This window comes from Ranitomeya variabilis, chromosome 1 (genome assembly GCF_051348905.1).
Source record: "Ranitomeya variabilis isolate aRanVar5 chromosome 1, aRanVar5.hap1, whole genome shotgun sequence".
Lineage (NCBI taxonomy): Eukaryota > Metazoa > Chordata > Amphibia > Anura > Dendrobatidae > Ranitomeya > Ranitomeya variabilis.
This window is the reverse complement of record NC_135232.1, coordinates 418,415,901-418,435,337: the sequence shown is the minus strand read 5'-3', so window position 1 is coordinate 418,435,337 and position 19,437 is coordinate 418,415,901. Positions and strand designations below refer to the sequence as shown.

General features: G+C 41.5%; 1 protein-coding gene across 1 annotated transcript in view; it reads left to right on the top strand.

Moving 5' to 3' along the window:
* The window catches only part of FREM1 (FRAS1 related extracellular matrix 1), a 364,890-nt gene that overhangs the window by 259,357 nt on the left and 86,096 nt on the right, over positions 1-19,437 (top strand). Inside the window, exons 28-29 of the mRNA XM_077249240.1 lie at positions 10,207-10,336; positions 12,814-12,886. Coding sequence (XP_077105355.1) covers positions 10,207-10,336; positions 12,814-12,886 — 203 coding nt within the window. The remainder of the gene's footprint in view (positions 1-10,206; positions 10,337-12,813; positions 12,887-19,437) is intronic.

Below are 19,437 nucleotides of genomic sequence, written 5' to 3'. Positions count from 1 at the left end.
CCCCATAGTGGCGGAGCCACAGTACTGCAATGACCAGGACTCTGGGGCGCTGCACTCCCCCCTGGTTAAACACAGTACTCCGGGACTGGGAAGAAAACAACAATACAAGTTAGCAAAAAGACATACAATTTTTTTGAGTGCAATAACAATAAGTATACTTGAACAGGCTTCCCTTTATGGGAGGTAAGGACACTTGAACGTTACAAACATGGCAAAAATATCATAGCAACATGCTATAATTAACTTCTGTTACCCAACCGGGTATTCTACTAAGTACAAAAATTGTTGAACAATAATTTAACTTTGCCTTTAAGGACATACACTCTGTATCCACCAAAGACCTTCCTATAATCACATTATAAGGCAATTTAACTTTTACATTCTCCTACTTTGAATCTGCAGGACCGCCTGTCCTATCGGCACCAGACCTACTGCCTCTCCTTTCTGTTACAGGACCGCCCCGTTCAGCCAGGGCCTACTGCCTTTTCAACTACTATACACAGTATAGAACATAACTTTTCTTTCAGTTTGAGAACACCGAGCCGGCTCTACTTGGCTCCTATAAGGACTCACCCACTAACCCTTACAGGTTCACTTTCTGTCCTTAGTAACACATTACTAACTTTCGATGGGGAACGCAGGGTTTACCTTCTATCCCCCCCCCTTTTCTTATCAACATTATCAACTATCTTCTTTTCACAACATTAAACTTTCTCATTTCTTCCTTCTACTTTTTCTTTCAGAGAACATTATCAATATTTCTTCACATTTAACCAGTTAAACACATATAACTTTTCTCATATAAACATTATCATTATTTCCTTCGGTCAAGACATTATTGCTACTCATCTTAAGCAATATTACTATCGAAGCATAACAAATGAACATCCCCTTTAAGAGAAGACCAAGTCTCTGTGAGGTAGCACATCTTCTCAAGCTACCAGTCCATACTTATCAAAGGTTCCAGTACGGTATCTTCGCAAAGAGTCCTTGTTTAAGTAAAATCAGTAGGGAGCACCTTTAATAAAGGTGCAAACTATATACAAAAGAGTTCGGATCATGCACTGTTCATGATTCAGCAGTTTTTAAAACTTGTGCAAATCTTTTGGTAACAAAAACAAACAATAGGGATCCCGGGTCAACAAAGGGATCCCTTTAAGAGTTTACCCTGAACGGGTTTAGCAGCCCAACGGAAAACAGTAACTATTTACAGATTCATGGCATCGAGGTTTATTCTTTCTCAGGTGGCCGTGGGAGGTTGCTAAACAACAGCTGATGGTGGACACCTCCCGACCGTGCAGGCTTCAGCCCTTGGTCCACGGCTGATGCAGCGGTAGTTTGTTCCCTTTCTTTCCAGTCTTTCCATTGTAGGATCAAGTACCGCTTATATTGTTCCCAATTCAGCACGGCAATGGTGTGACCTTCTCGCCGGACTCCATCCAGTCCAATTCGGGGGGCCTCCCACCGGAGGATAACTCCCTCCGGGCTCACATCTACGAACTCCCCCATCTGAGTCGGTGGCAGAGGTATCAATCTCCCCGTTGCGCCGGGGGATAATACCCCTAGCCCCGCAAAAAGGAAACGGTTATTGTGGGGGCGAGGATCGATCGCAAGATCGAGATCGGTCGGGGGAGCAGGGACGCTTTCTATACCTGCGTCTGATGTGATTCCACCGATGTCGGTCCGTTTCATTAACGAGGACGCTGGAGTCGGCTGCAGCCCGGACCGCGGCTCCTCCCCGGCAGTCTCTGGATACGGCTCCGCTCCCCATAGCTCTTCTTCGACTAGTTCCGGGATCGGGATAGGTAGGCTCAGCTCCGCTACCGGCTCCGAGGAACTCAGGTCCCCCCGCTGCGGTGGACGCGGGTCCTCTTCTGATGGATGAGGACAAGCCGGGTTCACCTCGCCGTTGTTCGGGCCCCCGCTGTTCATTGTCGCTGTCCGGCATTCGAGGGCAAGGCATACATCTGACTCTGCCATTTCTCCAAGGTCGAGCTCCTCCTTCACCTCGTTCCTGCCATCGCAAGTCAGGGGGCGGTTCTCTGCTTTGAGGCAGGTCATCGCTTTGCAGCAGGAGGCGCAGGGGGCGATCACCGCTTCTGGCGCCACTTTGGTAGTCTCCTCCCATGGCACGCCCTCCTGCTTCTCTGGCGTAGCAATGGCGGCGGTTTTTGGCGGGAACTTTTGGCGGTAAATGGCGCAGCACAGTCTTTGCAATAAAGTACAATCCAAGCACAATAAATCACAATTCCAAGGCACACATGACCCGATTCTTCAGGCTTAAGTAGATCCTGTTCGTGACGCCAAGTTTGGAGCGCCCCCACACCGCCGCAGGGCCGAGGGGTACCCGGAGCCGGGCCTCTAGGTCTCAGTCCTGGGGTTGTCACGGTGGCTAGACCCGGTCCGTGGCCCTGTCTGTCAGTGGGGGACGTCCGGTGCAATAAGTCGTGTTGTAACGGTGCAGTTGTGAGGTGCAGGTCGCGGTAAATAACGAGGACACCAGGTTGCAGTCTCTTTACCTCTTTACTGGAGATCTCTGAGTCCTCAGTCCAGAATACGGTTCACCAGGCTGCGCAAGTCCGGCCGGTCCAATGGCACCTCCAGAGTTCACTTCACAGGTGGAAATCGGTGCCTTCCTTCTTAGCGCTATGTGTTGTAGTCCTTCCCTGCTGTGCTTACGGAAAGTACCCCACAACCGTTGTGTCTGTTTCTTAAGTTCCCTCACAACTCGATTAAATGATGTTCTTCTAATCTTCCGTCCCTTCCTGATGTTACAGTTGGAACGGCACCCGTTTGTCGGATAGGCCTGGAGTTCTTCCGGGACCCTAGAGACGCCCCTCTCCCGCAATTGCCTCCCAAGACTTCATAGGTGATATGTGTTAGACAGCCCGCCTTAAACTGACTGTCCTGCCGCTGTTTAGAGTATTGCTTGAAGCTGAATGTTATAATACTCCCTCGGCGTTCCGGCCACCGGTAATGCGCCTCAGTAGGGTGTTGCTCCGGTCTTACAGCATGACCCCTACTGGAATTCTCCTATTGCTTGATCTCGTTTCTCACTCAGCACAATCTATCTCGCTTCTAGTCCTTTCTTGGGTCCCGCCGCTTCCCGGAGCTGGCGCGGACCCGTTACGTTCTTTCCAATGCCAAGCCTCTGTCAGGATCCCACCCCTGACAGAGACCCTACTGTCTCTTCCTCCACAACACCCTCTGCCACTAGGTGTTGCTTCGTCCAATCCAGTCAGCTTTCTGATCTAACTTCCTGCCTGACCCCCGGTTTACCCACTATGGTGGGGAGTGGCCTAATGAATAGCACCCTTAGCTCCCCCCGGAGGCCCTGCTGTGAAATGTATTGGTGTCTGTGATACCTGATCAGATGAACTCCTTCAGTGCCATCGGACGCACCGTAGCTCCCCATAGTGGCGGAGCCACAGTACTGCAACGACCAGGACTCTGGGGCGCTGCACTAGCATAGGGTAGCACCTTTATCTGTAGGTGACCAATTGGTTTGGCAGGTTATTACTTTATTACTATACTAAATATACGATACTATAATAATACTACTATTACTATACTATTATTATTACTCTATTACCATATACCCTATTACTCTATTACCCACACGATTGAAATTATTTCCTATTCCTATTCCTGGTGCTGTGCTCACTCAGTGTTACTTCTCTCTATATTTTATAGTATTTTTTATTGTATTTCCTGTGTATAATTGTACTAATAAAATTTTCAATATATTTATATATATTTTTTTTGCGGTTTTCTACTTCCTTTTTCTATTAACCTGCGGATTAACCCCATACTTGTAGGTTAATAGCATTTGTTTACATGACAGGTTTTTGGTAAGCTTTAGTTATGCCGGTTTGTGGAAAGATTTTGGTGCACATTATCACATTATGCCGCAACCCGTTCCTCTGAGGGCATGACCACTTGCTGGGGACCTTGATTACACAGTGTACAGATAGAGGATCTCTTACACTAAAAAAAAAAATCCTTACTTGGCTCAGGCAGTGTTCTTCTTGGTTATAGCATTGGCTATACTGTTGACTCCTCACGCCAGCAGTCCACATTCACAATGATAGAAGGAAGTATAAAATAACCATTCTGCCATTCATATTTTCATAGGAAAACTCTAGTCTTTAGCTGTGCTATTGCAAATGATTGCCAATTCAGATAATGGTAAATATGGTATGTTAAAATAGCAGCCTTGGAATCCAGTTGCCCCATAGTAATCTGTGCATGTTGCTTAATATACAGTATTTATTTTACGCACTTATATAGCGCCAATAATTCCACAGCGCTTTACAGACATCATCACTGCCCCCATTGGGGCTCACAATCCAGATTAACGATCAGTATGAGTCTTCAGAGTGCGGGAGGAAACTGGAGAACCTGGAGGAAACCCACGCAAACACGGGGAGAACATACAAACTCCTCGCCTGTTTGTTAGGCAATCTATACATATGTTGTGGCTGTCAAACAGCCGCGAGACATGCAGCCACAGGGACTCGAACATATTATTCGACCACACCGAGGTCACTCTGCAACACCTTATCAGAGCACGTTTGCTGACCACTATTCTTAATGACATTGACGGTATGTGTGGGGTCCTTGTCCTGCTTCAGAATAAATTTGGAGCCAATCATGCGCCTCCCTGATGGTATTGCATGATGATGAGTTTCTATCTGTACGTCTTCCCTGCTGAGTTTCTTCAAACACTGGTTTACACATGTACCTAGAGAATTGATGCTCTTTTGAAGGTAAAGGTTGGTCACACCAAATATTGATGATTTAGATTACTCGTTTGTTCATTTACTTAGCATTATGTTAATTGATAAAAATAAACTATAAATAAATAACTCTTCTATTATTTGAATAGCTGCCTAAAACTTTTGCAAAGTACTGTATGTCCAGATATCTTTTTTTGTACAATATAAAAATCGTTGTGTGACTTATGCTTTGCACATTAGCATGAATGTAACTGATTAATATTACAAATTATACTTTACACCAGACGGCACAAAATCCTTTGACCTTTTTTGGCTACTTCATACTCATTGCAAAGTAATCTGAACATGGCAGATCAATGAGATTTAAGTATTATGTGATGTGCTTAATCTGTTAAATCCATCACTAAAAATAGATCTGTAAATTGTTTTAATATTAACTACATGCTGTGAAATCCGTATCCAGCGGAGATACTTAGCCATGCCACATTTCACCAGTAGATGTCCTTCTTGTCCTATGCTTCCGGGCTGCGGTAAGGGAAAGGCAAACCGCTAACTGATTACTGATTTGTCTTCTAAGCTTCGACCTTTAAGAAATACGTTTTTTCCTGTAAAGTTTCAAATGTGAATGATACTTCATAAAACTATATCCTACATTTCCTGTTCTGTATGTACAAGGTTGCAAATTCATTGAGAATGGAAAAAAAAGGATTCAATGTCAGGACTGAAAAATACAAAAATAAATAATCATTTAGATCATACATATTAAAGGTGTCTTCCAAGTCTAAGATAGGGCATAAAGATTAAAATAAGTATCTTTAATAAAATACAGATGGTATATTTCGTTTTTTTATGTGTGCGAGGCCTTGTTTATCCAGAATTGAAATAAGAAAATAATTTGGGCCACTATGTCCCTTTTTTTTTTGTTAGTATTTTGCAGCAGTATTTGTAAGTTAGAATTAGGAGTTGTTCCAAAATATAGCAGGGTTTACCTCTTTGTTCCACACCTGCCAATAGTCCTCTACAAGAAATCTAATACTGAAAACTCTTAGTTAGTCCAGATTCAGATGAGCGTATAAAAAACTATCCAATATTCATCCATAAAAACTGTACAGTTCCCATGTGTATTTTCATCCGTATCCCATCCATTTACCACCAGTGTGTGTCCGTATGTCCATATTTTACATCCATATGGCATACGTTTTTATACATAAGCAGAAAGTAAAATTTACAAGACCAAATACAGTTTCCTATGTTAATAATTGCAAAGTATCTGTAGAAATCGGATGCAATACGGATGCTCTATATGGGATCTGATAGTTTTTTTGCACACCCATAGACTCAGATAGATGAGTCTCATCTGAAAAGCAGAAGATATTGGTGAATACTGAAAAAAAAAAATCACAGTGACATTCGATCCGTGGGAAAAAAAAAAGCGCCATCTGAGCAGTCCTATTAAATTACATTTGTCAGTGGACTGTTTGTGCGATTTTAACATGGAAAGTACAAGTATGCTCAGCTGAATGAGACCTAAATGTCATCCAACAAAAAATAAAGCTGTCATCACTTGAATAAAGTATTTGTACACACATTGCTAAACCATAGAAAGATAGATCATTGGTAGAAAGATTTTATCAGTATATGATTGATGTGAATACTTTTCTGCCCAATGATGACAGAAGTATTCTAGGAGTGATACCTTTATTGGCTAACCAGAAAATAATATGTTTGCAAGCTTTCAGAGCACAGTGGCTCCTTCTTCAGGCAGGATTACAAAGAAAAAAAAAAAGGGAAAGGCAAACCGCTAACTGATTACTGATTTGTCTTCTAAGCTTCGACCTTTAAGAAATACGTTTTTTCCTGTAAAGTTTCAAATGTGAATGATACTTCATAAAACTATATCCTACATTACCTGTTCTGTAAGTACAAGGCTGCTCATTCATTGAGAATGGAAAAAAAAGGATTCAATATCAGGACTGATTTTTTTTGTAATCTGCCTGAAGAAGGAGCCACTGTGCTCTGAAAGCTTGCAAACATATTATTTTCTGGTTAGCCAATAAAGGTATCACTCCTAGAATACTTCTGTCATCATTGGGCAGAAAAGTATTCACATCGATTTTTCTGGCTAACACGTATCATAATACAATTTGTTATTGTACATCATCAGTATATGATAGGTAGGCAGAAAGATAATAGATAAAGATAGATAGATAGATAGATAGATAATAGATAGATAGATAGATAGATAGATAGATAGATAGATAGATAGATAGATATGGGATAGATAGATAGATAGATAGATAGATAGATAGATAGATATGAGATAGATAGATAGATAGATAGATAATAGATAGATAGATAATAGATAGATATGGGATAGATAGATAGATAGATAGATAGATATGGGATAGATAGATAGATAGATAGATAGATAGATAGATAGATAAATAGATAGATAGATAGATAGATAGATAGATAGATAGATAGATAGATAGATAGATAGATAGACTGTGTGCAGAATTATTAGGCAAGTTGTATTTTAGAGGATTATTTTTATTATTGATCAACAAAATCAAAGCTTAATATTTTTGGAAGTTGGAGTGTTTTTTTTTTAGATTTGGCTATCTTAGGAAGATATCTGTTTGTCCAGGTAACTATTACTGTGCAGAATTATTAGGCAACTTAATAAAAACCAAATATATTCCCATCTCACTTATTTATTTTCACCAGGTAAACCAATATAACTGCACAAAATTTAGAAATAAACATTTCTGACATGCAAAAACAAAACCCCAAAAATTATTGACCAATATAGCCACCTTTCTTTATGATGACACTCAGCAGCCTTCCATCCATAGATTCTGTCAGTTGCTTGATCTGTTTATGATCAACATTGCGTGCAGCAGCCACCACAGCCTCCCAGACACTGTTCCGAGAGGTGGACTGTTTTCCCTCCCTGTAGATCTCACATTTTATGAGGGACAACAGGTTCTCTATGGGGTTCAGATCAGGTGAACAAGGGGGCCATGTCATTATTTTTTCTTCTTTGAGACCCTCACTGGCCAGCCACGCTGTGGAGCAGTTGGAGGCATGTGATGGAGCATTGTCCTCCATGAAAATCATGTTTTTCTTGAACGATACCAGCTTCTTCCTGTACCACTGCTTGAAGAAGTTGTCTTCCAGAAACTGGCAGTAAGTCTGGGAGTTGTGCTTCACTCTATCCTCAACCCAAAAAGGTCCCACAAGTTCATCTTTGATGATTCCAGCCCATACCAGTACCCCACCTCCACCTTGCTGGCGTCTGAGGAGGAGTGGAGCTCTCTGCCCTTTACTGATCCAGCCTCTAGCCCATCCATCTGGCCCATCAAGAGTCACTCTCATTTCATCAGTCCATAAAACCTTTGAAAAAAGTCAGTCTTAAGATGTTTCTTGGCCCAGTCTTGACGTTTTATCTTATGTTTCTTGTACAAAGGTGGTCGTTTTTCAGCCTTCCTTACCTTGGCCATGTCCCTGAGTATCGCACACCTTGTGCTTTTTGTAACGTTGCAGCTCTGAAATATGGCAAAACGGGTGGCAAATGGCATCTTGGCAGCTTCACGCTTGATTTTCCTCAATTCATGGGCAGTTATTTTGCACCTTTTTTGCCCAACACGCTTCTTGCGACCCTGTTGGCTATTTGCCATGAAACGCTTGATTGTTCGGTGATCATGCTTCAAAAGTTTGGCAATTTCAAGACTGCTGCATCCCTCTGAAAGACATCTCACTATATTGGACTTTTCAGAGCCCGTCAAATCTCTCTTCTGACCCATTTTGCCAAAGGAAAGGAAGTTGCCTAATAATTAAGCACACCTTATATAGGGTTTCGATGTCATTAGACAACACCCCTCCTCATTACAGAGATGCACATCAGCTGATTTACTTAATTGGTAGTTGGCTCTCAAGCCTGAACAGCTTGAAGTAGGACAACATGTATAAAAAGGATCATGTGATCAAAATACAACTTGCCTAATAATTCTGCACACAGTGTAGATAGATACTGTAGATAGATGATAGATAGATAGATAGATAGATAGATAGATAGATAGATAGATAGATAGATATGGGATAGATAGATAGATAGATAGATAGATAGATAGATAGATAGATAGATATATGAGATAGATAGATAAATAGCTAGATAGATATGCGATAGATAGATAGATAGATAGATAGATATGAGATAGATAATAGATAGATATGAGATAGATAGATAGATACATAGATAGATAAGATATAGATAGATAGATATGAGATAGATAGATAGATAGATACATAGATAGATAGATAGATAGATAGATAGATAGATAGATATGAGATAAATAGATATATATGAGATAGATAGATAGATAGATAGATAGAGGATAGATAGATAGATGAGATAGATAGATATGAGATAGATAGATAGATATGTGATAGATAGATAGATAGATAGATAGATAGATAGATAGATATGGGATAAATAGATATTTAGATATAGGATAGATAGATAGATAGATAGATAGATAGATAGATAGATAGATAGATAGATAGATAGAGATATGAGATAGATAAATAGCTAGATAGATATGGGATAGATAGATATGGGATAGATAGATAGATATTGATAGATATGAGATAGATAGACAGATAGATAGATAGATAGATAGATAGAAGGAATGCATTAGATAGATTAATAGAATGGATGCAATAGATAGATAGAATCAAAGCAGCACTTTTTTTTCTTTTCTCCTTCCTGGGAGGAGCGGATTTTTGGGAGCTGGCCAGGATGGGCAGCAGTGAATTCTTTTTTGTTTTGTTTAATTCTCAGACAGGTATTGTAAAACCACATTTTTGAGTAAAATGTCCAAAAAAGAAGAATCAAAGCAGCGCTAGTTCTTACACTGCTGTGGGTGCAAATCCCTTAGTCATGAGCCAGCAGCCATCCATACAGATATCCAAAGAAAGCTGGCAACACCCTAATAGTTTTCAGCACATTAAATCAAGTATGAATGTTCCATGTAACAATGGCAAAGTTTCAGCACAAATGAACCTTAGGCAGACTTGACAAAGGCTCAGTTGAGGCGAAAAGTTGCTGCAGTTCACATTGGCCAATGAAATTGGTTAAACATATTGAAAAATGTTGCCGCCTGCTTTTTTTTTGGCTCGATAGGGACAGAGATAGATGAAAAGCCCAAATGTTGGCTAGAAATGTCGCTGCTGGTGAATAAGCGGCCAGACTTTCTGCTATTTTGGAGTGCTATGGTTTGGATTATTATTAGTGTGGAGCCAGGCTGTAGAGCGCTGCTTCCTCTCAGCATTACATACATACATGCATAGATACAGATGGATAAAGGACACACAGATGTATGGATAGATATATACAGATCTGTCAGTGTGAGCGCACATATCACCTGCAATAATCACCTCACCGGGTTCTTTTCATGTTTCACAGCTTGGAAATAAAATGGTGCCGCATTGAGTTGCTCCAGGCCATGTATGAGGTGTGTGAGACAGAAGCCCTGGTGTCTTTGAAGATAACACGCGGGGGTTACTCGGCAGACTCGGCTTTTATTTCACTACAGGTAACAGACAAGAGCTCATTCCTCTGCTGATACGAGGTGCACACTCGGGCTGCACGCTCCCATCGCATGGTTAGGCATTCTGTTTGGTGTATGCCGCATAGAGTTCATTAAAACTATATAAAAGCTTATTGATAGGAAAACTTTTAGGTCACGGTCATGACCTAAAAAGAAGAAAAAAGTGTCAAAACTGCAGCATTTTTTACAGATTCAGAAAATCTTCTAAAAATACTGCCGACTTGTTTCAATTTTGGAAAACATTGCCAAAAATGCGCTGCAGCAGCAAGGTGTGCACCCAGCCTAGACGGTCCCCAACGTACCCACGCATAATTTAGCACTGCATCACCTCACTTTAGAGTCAAGAGGGTTTTTCAGGATACAGTATACTCTGGCGATCTGCTGATGTAATGGAAGTGATATGGAAATGCAGTCGTTAAAAAGTCCAGTTCTTTGAATTCTCTGGGATTTAAGGCCTAAATAAGGTCCATCTTATCAGTATAAGGCTATTTTCACACTAGCGTTGTGCACTGCACGTCGCTATGCGTCGTTTTGTAGAAAAAACGCATCCTGCAAAAGTGCTTGCAGGATGCGTTTTTCCTCCATAGACTTGCATTAGCGACGCAGTGCGACGCATTGCCACACACCGCAACCGTTGTGCGACGGTTGTGTCGTGTTGCGTTGGTCCGGCCGCGCCTCCCCGCACATCACAATGGAGCAGCAGATGCGTTGAAAAACAGCATCCGCTGCCCTCGTTGTGTGGCGCTTTCACTGCTTGCGTCGGTACGTCGCAACGACGCAATTCATCGTGCGTCGTACGACGCTAGTGTGAAAGTAGCCTAACATGGCGTAATAAGGCAAAGTACGTAGCAGACAATGCACGCTGCATTTTTTAAATACTGTATTTTGTCCTCATTCACAGCTAGAAAAACCAAGAAATGTACAAGCACTTGTGGGAGACATGGCCAATAGCTGCCATGTTCAACTCAGGACTATAATACTAGGCCAAAATAACAATTTGGACGACAAAAATATATAGAAATTGATTTTATCTTTATAAATGAATAATAAAACCATTATTTAAAAATGGAAAAATTACAATACAGAAACCATTAAATAGATTTATAGGATTTAGGGCTCATGCAGGCGAGGTTATAAATCAGACATGAGTGTCTGATATTTGATCGGTCAGCACACGAACAGCACACAGACCGCACACGGACAGCACACTGACCGTAAACTGACCGCACAATGACAGCACACTGACCGCACACTGACAGCACACGGACAGCACACTGACCCATGTTATTCAATAGGGCTGTCCATGATTGATTCTCCTCTCAGTCCGACCGTCATTGAGAAGAATAATTGCAGCATGCACTACTTTGGATCAATTTATGGACCAGAGTAGTGCAGTAAATGGCTGGCAGCTCCTGAAGAGCACACAGAGCTCCACTCAGAGCCAGTCATGTCCGTGATTTGCACAGGTGATTGGCCCAAGTCCATCTGCAGCCAGGCTAAAACTGCTTGTACAGTGGATAAAATTACATTTCAAACTACTCCTAACCATCCACGTTATATATTATGTGCATACATCAGCCCTAGGGTAGGACTATGGGGTAAAAAGTGAGAAAATTGTGGGTAAAACGTACAAATAATGTTCTATTAGGTAAGTAGTGAGCCCCTCCATCAGATAGTAAAGTATACATAAGTGAACTAGCAATGGGGATAGTCAGGATAATGTGAGAAAGACAATCAGAAGAACAAAATAGTAGTTAGAATATCAATGCAGACGCTGTGGTAGAGAAACACCCTGATGCACATTTCACCTAGTTTGATCATGGGAGAATATCTGACATATGCCAAAACTGCAAGATTTTGATTAACTTTATCACATATTCCCCAATGATCAAGCTAGGCGGAACGTCCATTGGGGTGTTTCACCACCACCACCACAGGCTCTAAATGGATTCTCTGACTGCTATTTTGTATTTTTTAGCATTTTGCTAGCATTGCCCTATCTCCAATGCTAGGTGACTTGCGTATACTATTTAGTATGTGATAGATGGGGCTCACTACTTACCTTATAGAGCATTAGGCCACTTATCTGTATTTTCCCCACTAGTTTTCATAGTCCCCTACCTTAGTGCTGATGTATGCACATAATATAAAACCTGGATGGACAGGAGTAATTTGCAATGCAATATACTCTTCTGTATGTGCATTGTTTATCCAATACAACCCGTTAGTGTTTCATTTGTATAATTGTCCAAATTTTATGTAATTTATTATTATTCAATAAAGATAAGATCATATGTATATATTTTTGTTGCCCGAAATGGTTTATGGTTCAGCTCATCCTCTTCAAGTTTACTATACAGTAAATACAAATTATTGTAGAAGTTACATGATTATTACCCAGCACACAAGGCAAGTAAGGAAAGACAACAAAAGTAGGACTAATTCCGTGTTTTCTTTCAAAGGTGAATGGAGTAAGTGCCGTGGATGGAAAAGATTTTTCTTCAAGTCCTTCAACACTTATCCAGTTTGATCCAGGTACAATTTTCTTCATTGGCCACTCTGAGGGCATATCTCTAGTCTAATCTTCCATATTACAGTGGGGAAAACAAGTATTTGATACACTGCTGATTTTGCAAGTTTTTCCATCTACAAAGAATGGAGAGGTCTGTAAAAAAAAAAAGTAGAAAACCACATTGTATGATTTTTACATAATTCATTTGCATTTTATTGCATGAAATAAGTATTTGATACAATAGAAAAACAGAATGTAATATTTGGTACAAAAACCTTTGTTTGCAATTACAGAGGTCAGGGGTTTCCTGTAGTTCTTGACCAAGTTTGCACACAGTGCAGCAATGATTTTGGCCCACTCTTCCATACAGATCTGCTCAAGATCATTCAGGTTTCGGGGTTGTCGCTGGGCAACATTGAGTTTCATCTCCCTTCCAATGATTTTATATTAGGTTGAGATCTGGAGACTGTCAAGCCCACTCCAGGACCTTGAAAAGCTTCTTATGGAGCCACTCCTTAGTTGTCCTGGCTGTGTACTTTGGGGCATTGTCATGCTGGAAGACCCAGCCATGATCAATCTTCAATGCTCTTACTGATGGAAGGAGGTTGTTGGCCAAAATCTCACGATACATGACCACATCCCTTCAATACAGTGCAGTCGTTCTGTCCCCTTTGCAGAAAAGTACCCTTGAAGTGTGATGTTTCCCCACCATGCTTCATGGTTGGGATGTTTTTCTTGGGGTTGTACTCATCCTTCTTTTTCTTCCTCCAAACACGGTGAGTGGAGTTGATACCAAAAAGTTCTATTTTGGTCTCATCTGATCACATGACCTTCTCTCATTCCTCATCTGGATTATCCAGATGTTCATTGCCAAATTTCAAATGGGCCTGGACATGTGTTGGCATGAGTAGGGGGACTTGCCTTTAATCCATGACGGCGTAGTGTGTTAATAACGAAAATGTTTGAGACCGTGGTCCCAGCTCTCTTCAGGTCATTGACTTATTCCTCCTATGCAGTTCTGAGCTGATTCCTGACCATTCTCAGAATCATCCTTACCCCACGAGGCGAGACCTCACATGGAGCACCAGACCAAGAAAGTCATCTTCTGTTTCTTCCAATCTTCTAATAATTGCACCAATAGTTGTTGCTTTCTCACCAAGCTGCTTGCCTATTGTCCAGTTGCCCATCTCAGCTTTGTGCAGGTCTACTTTTTTGTCCCTGGTGTTTTTAGACAACTCTTTGGTCTTGGCCATGGTGGAGAGTTTGGAGTGTGTGGACAGGTGTAATTTATACAGGTAAAGAGTAGTGATGAGTGAGTGTACTCGTTGCTTCGATTTTCCCATCTCTGAGTATTTGTAAGTGCTTGAAGATTTAGTTTTCGTTGCCTCAGCTGCATGATTTACATCTGATAGACAGCTTGAATACGTGGGGATTCCCTAGCAACCATGCAACCCCCACATGTACTCAGGCTGGCTAGCAGCCGTAAATCATTCAGCTGAGTCAACAAAAACTAAATCTCCGAGCAGTTACAAATATGCGGAGACCACCCAAGCATGCACGGGAAAACCCGAGCCAGGAGTACACTCGCTCATCACTAGTAACGAGATCAAACAGGTGTAATTAATACAAATAATGAATGCAGAGTAACAGGACTTCTAAAAGAAAAACTAACAGGTCTGTGAGAGCCAGAATTCTTACTGGTTAGTAGGTGATCAAATACTTATTTCATGCAATAAAATGCAACTTAATTAGTTAGAAATCATACAATTTGATTTTCTGTTTTTTTATTTTTAGATTCTGTCTCTCACAGTTGAAGTGTACCTATGATAAAAATTACAGACCTCTCCATTCTTTGTAGGTGGGAAAACTTGAAAAATCGGCAATGTATCAAATACTTATTTTCCCCACTGTATATATACAGTATAAAAATATAAATTTTCATTGGTATCTGTTAAAAAAATATTTGTACAATATGATGTGTGAGGTCACAATAATGTTTTGCTACAATAAAGCGACAGAATACATAAGTCAGACGCTCCTGAACTTACTGTTGAGGAAATGTTGAGGGTCAATGGCGAAAAATGAATTCCCCCCAATTCTTCAAAAGTAGGTGCTGCAGCAACTTCATTATTGACTATAAGGAAAGAGTACCACTTACTTAACAAAATTAGGATTCAACTGAGAGTCACAAGATTTGTAAAACTTTATATTAATGTATTGTTTATAATATGATCACAGATCCTCTCATATGCTTTTAGTTTGGGTCATTAAAGGGTTTGTCACCTAACTTTAGCCCAAAAGGCTCAGTGATGTATGAAAAACCAAACTGAGCTTTATTCACCATCCCTGGGTCCAGAGTTGTGTCTCTACCACTGGCCTTTGATGATTGCCTGCAGCGATGGCATCTCGTCTACAGCGCTACAGGCAGTCATTGAGCTGAGTGGCTCTGCTGTCTATACCTGTGAGCAAGAGTAAAGCTCAGTTTGTTTTTCTTCATACACCACTGAGCCTATGGGTTAAGGCACCAGTCCAGCGTTTATTTTAGATTGCACTGCTGGAGTCCCCTGCCCCAGTTCCAGTGTTTCATGGTGCTGCATGGAGGTCACTTTTCAATTAAATTCTATGAGAGCTTCGTTCTCACTCTCATAGACTTGTATTGAGTGTGTGTGATGTATCTTCTGACTTCCAGCCAGACAGAAGCTACTGTCACAAGATGGCACAGGGGAAGCGAAACAACACCAGAAAAACTGACCCGGGGCAGGAGGCTTAGATTTAAAGCTCCACTCCAGTGATGAAAACAAACAAATGCTCGAGTGGTGCTTTAAAGTTAGTTGAAGGAGGACAACTCCTTTACATGTATGGCCAGAGAGCGGCCTAAAATATAGGCTGTCTAAAATGAAGACCTTTTGAAACATTGGATGGTCATGGTGGGCTTCAAACATCTAACAAAGCAGGCTGCAAGTTATTCTGTAAATGTGTACATCCTCTTGGACGCGATGACTACAGTTATTGTTCATGAATGTGAACCAGAGACTTAAAACAGTTTGGGAACCATTAGAAACATAATAATATACTTATCTTATGTCTGCAAATTTCTGTGGAAGCCCTTGTTTATCTAAACAGCAGGGGGCTAATGTGCTAAAACAAAGCATTATCTTACTTACATTATACTTAATTAATTAGTGGTGAAACCTAGTGATTTGCTGAAAGGATTTGGCATGTTTTAGCATTTCTCAAACCTTACAAGTTGAGAGCCTTTGCTTTTGCCTGCCAACAGATAGACTTTCTGTTCACTTCACAAGACAGAATTATCACTTTGGCTGTTGCAGTTACTTTTACTAGGGGCGTACAGTTATAGTAATAACATTGGCACAACCATGTAACTACCTAGGTGTCATAGGGGTTGAACATTATTTTAATTGGTAGTCATTAATTTATGTGCAGAATGTAATATTTACAAATAGTGACTTGTCATTAGTAGTGATGAGCAAGTATACTCGTTACTCGGGTTTTCCCGAGCACGATCTGATGGTCTCCAAGTATTTTTTAGTGCTCGGAGATTTCGTTTTCATGGCAGCAGCTGCATGATTTACATCTGTTAGCCAGCATAAGTACATGTGGGGGTTGCCTGGTTGCTAGGGAATCACCACATGTATTCAAGCTGTCTGACAGCCGTAAATCATTCAGCTGCGACAAGGAAAACAATCTCCGAGCACTAAAAAATACTCGGAGATCACCCGAGCGTGCTCGGGAAAACCCGAGAAACGAGTACACTCACTCATCTTTAGTCATTAGGAATCTTTATTTCTTACTTCCAGAGGAATGTGATTTAATCACACATAAGTGCACAGATCTTTCTCAAACTATTGCAGCTTCCTTTGGAAGTTTTAAAGGGAACCTGTCACCTGAATTTGGCGGGACCAGTTTTGGGTCATATGGGCGGGGTTTTCGGGTGTTTGATTCACCCTTTCCTTACCCGCTGGCTGGATGCTGGCCGCAATATTGGATTGAAGTTCATTCTCTGTCCTCCATAGTACACGCCTGCGTAAGATAAGATTGCCTTGTGCAGGGGTGTACTACGGAGGACAGAGAATGAACTTCAATCCAATATTGCAGCCAGCATGCAGCCAGCGGGTAAGGAAAGGGTGAATCAAACACCCGAAAACCCCGCCCATATGACTGAAAATTGTTCCCTCCAAATTCAGGTGACAGAGTCCCTTTAATTATGGCAAGCACTGATTTTGAAAACCATGAAACACTTTGGGAAGGAGATCTGGACTCTACTGACATTGGGTCTCGCAATATAAGCACCGACTTAGGTGCCACATGTCAGATTGGGCATGTGCCTGTGAAATGTTTGCCGGCTGATGTTGCCGGGATGTAGGGTAACACAGGTAGTCTGTGTCCATCAGTTATTCACAGAGCAAAGGCAGTGAGAAATAACTGCTGCTTGTGTGGTAAAGGGAACCCAGCAACAGGTTTTCAGACCCAAAAGTCGTCACAAAACATCATCACACTAAAGTACCTATAATGATGATTACTTCCAAACCTTTATATTACAAATCTGTGTCCTGGTTGTCTTGTCATTGGAAAATTGTTATGGAAATGAGCTTGAAAGTGCTGTCCTTGGTCTGCACTTACAGCTCACCGTATTATCCAGCCTTTCTCTCTTCCTTGTACCAGCCTCCTGAAAATGATTGACCTGTGACCTGCTTCCTTGTCTGACAAATCACGCAGGCGCTGTCATTCTGGGGATGACGCATGCACAGTAACATCCTAATAATTTTGCGAGAGCTGGAATACTCATCAGCGCAAAAGCCATCCTGGGTGAGATGTCAGTCAATGTGAGCTGCTCCCCCATCTGAGATCTTGCACAGGTGCCATCATTGTCATGGTCATAGTGCAATGACTGAAGAGAAGAGTGACTTGACACTCATTGCAGAAGGTCGGCACCGGGTGGAGAAAGAAGCTGGGTTCCCTATAAGAGCAAAGTGCTGTTGAGAAAATTAGCTATTAGGAATAGCTATTAGGAATCCTTTAGTGATGGGAGCTGTGCTGTTCTCCTGACAGTAGGAGACTGAGGAAGTTCCATATGCTGAGTCCAGATGGGAAAACAGAGGCACATGGGAAATAATGCAGAAGTTGAGAAGAACCAAATAGGTATGAGACTGCATGTGTCACCCCCAGAGATTTTAAAGCCCACTAGAAGTGCATCCATGCCCGCTCATCATTAAGACACATAGAGAATTATGAAAGGGACTATGCATTCAAATTGCATGTTTCATGTCAGACTACTGTATGTGAGATATGACTCCAGTCTCTAGGTTGCTGAGTGGTTTTTCAAGAACTCAAGGGACTAGCTAGCACTCTAAGTGTGCAGCTGTGGGTGATTCAAGAAGTGAAAAAAGTATGACCTGGATGAGGCAGGTAAAGTGAGTAGTCGTTCATCTGCTAGGAGACCAAGACAGGTGATGAGGAGTTCCTTGGCATGGTGCTATTTGTTAGGCCTAACAGGTTGGAGAGAGAAGTCTCCACTAGAGGTGAGCGAACTTGTTCGGAAAACGTTCACCAATCTCAAATTTGGCACAAATCTTGCACATTCAGATTCGTGTCCGGATTCTCGAGCATTTTGGTAAATGATCGAGTTTACACTAATGCTTTTGTTAGGACTTTGGCTAGGATAGTGGTGCTGTATGATGAGCGAGGAGGACATGTTTGATGAGGGGAGGGAGTGGGGAGAGGTCAGAGAAAAGGTGGACTATTATTGTTTTTTTTGTATTATCTTAATGTGTGGAGATTCCAGCAGCCAATCAGGGCACAGATACCATTCACAACACCCAGCCACCAAGCCGAAGTCACATGTCCCTCTCTATATAAAAAGCCGACATGTGGCTTCAGCACCATTTTGTGAGTGTAACAGCACAGAAAGGCTGCTGCTGCAAGTAGTCAGATAGTTAGCTATGCGGTTTATTCTCAGTTAGTTCAGATAGGATCCTGTGTCAAATCAACTTTCCAGCATGGAGTGCTAATTTTATGTCGCCACTTCAGCATATAAATCCTTTGTGCTAATTATGTGGTCCCGCCACCAGTCCACATTTCAGCATCTAAATCCTTTGTGCTAATGGTGTGGTCCAGCCACCAGTACACCTTTTAGGACATAAATCTTTTGTGCTTAATATGTGGTTCAGCCATACTGTCTCAGCAAATAAATACTGATTGTTAATTTAGTGACAGGTGACTGACAGGTCTGGGCCTAGGGTTGTGAACCAGCTGGTTAAAAGAGGGGAAGGTTACATCCAACATGAGTGTGAAAAAGCAAGGTCATGGTGGAAGGGGGAATAGGCTTGGTATTCGAGGTGTACGTGGGGTAGGTGGTAATGTTACTAAAAGCTCTACTGAACAAACACCGGCTTGTCCAGCCAAAGACATTTGACAATTTCTGTTGCTGGATGGGCTACTCGACTCCATTTCTTCAGCAGGCGTATTTCAGTATGCCTTGTAGACAGGGCTGGTTTTAGAAAAAGTGAGGCCCAGAACAAAAGTTTAAAGTGGGGCTCCAAATGCTCACATATTC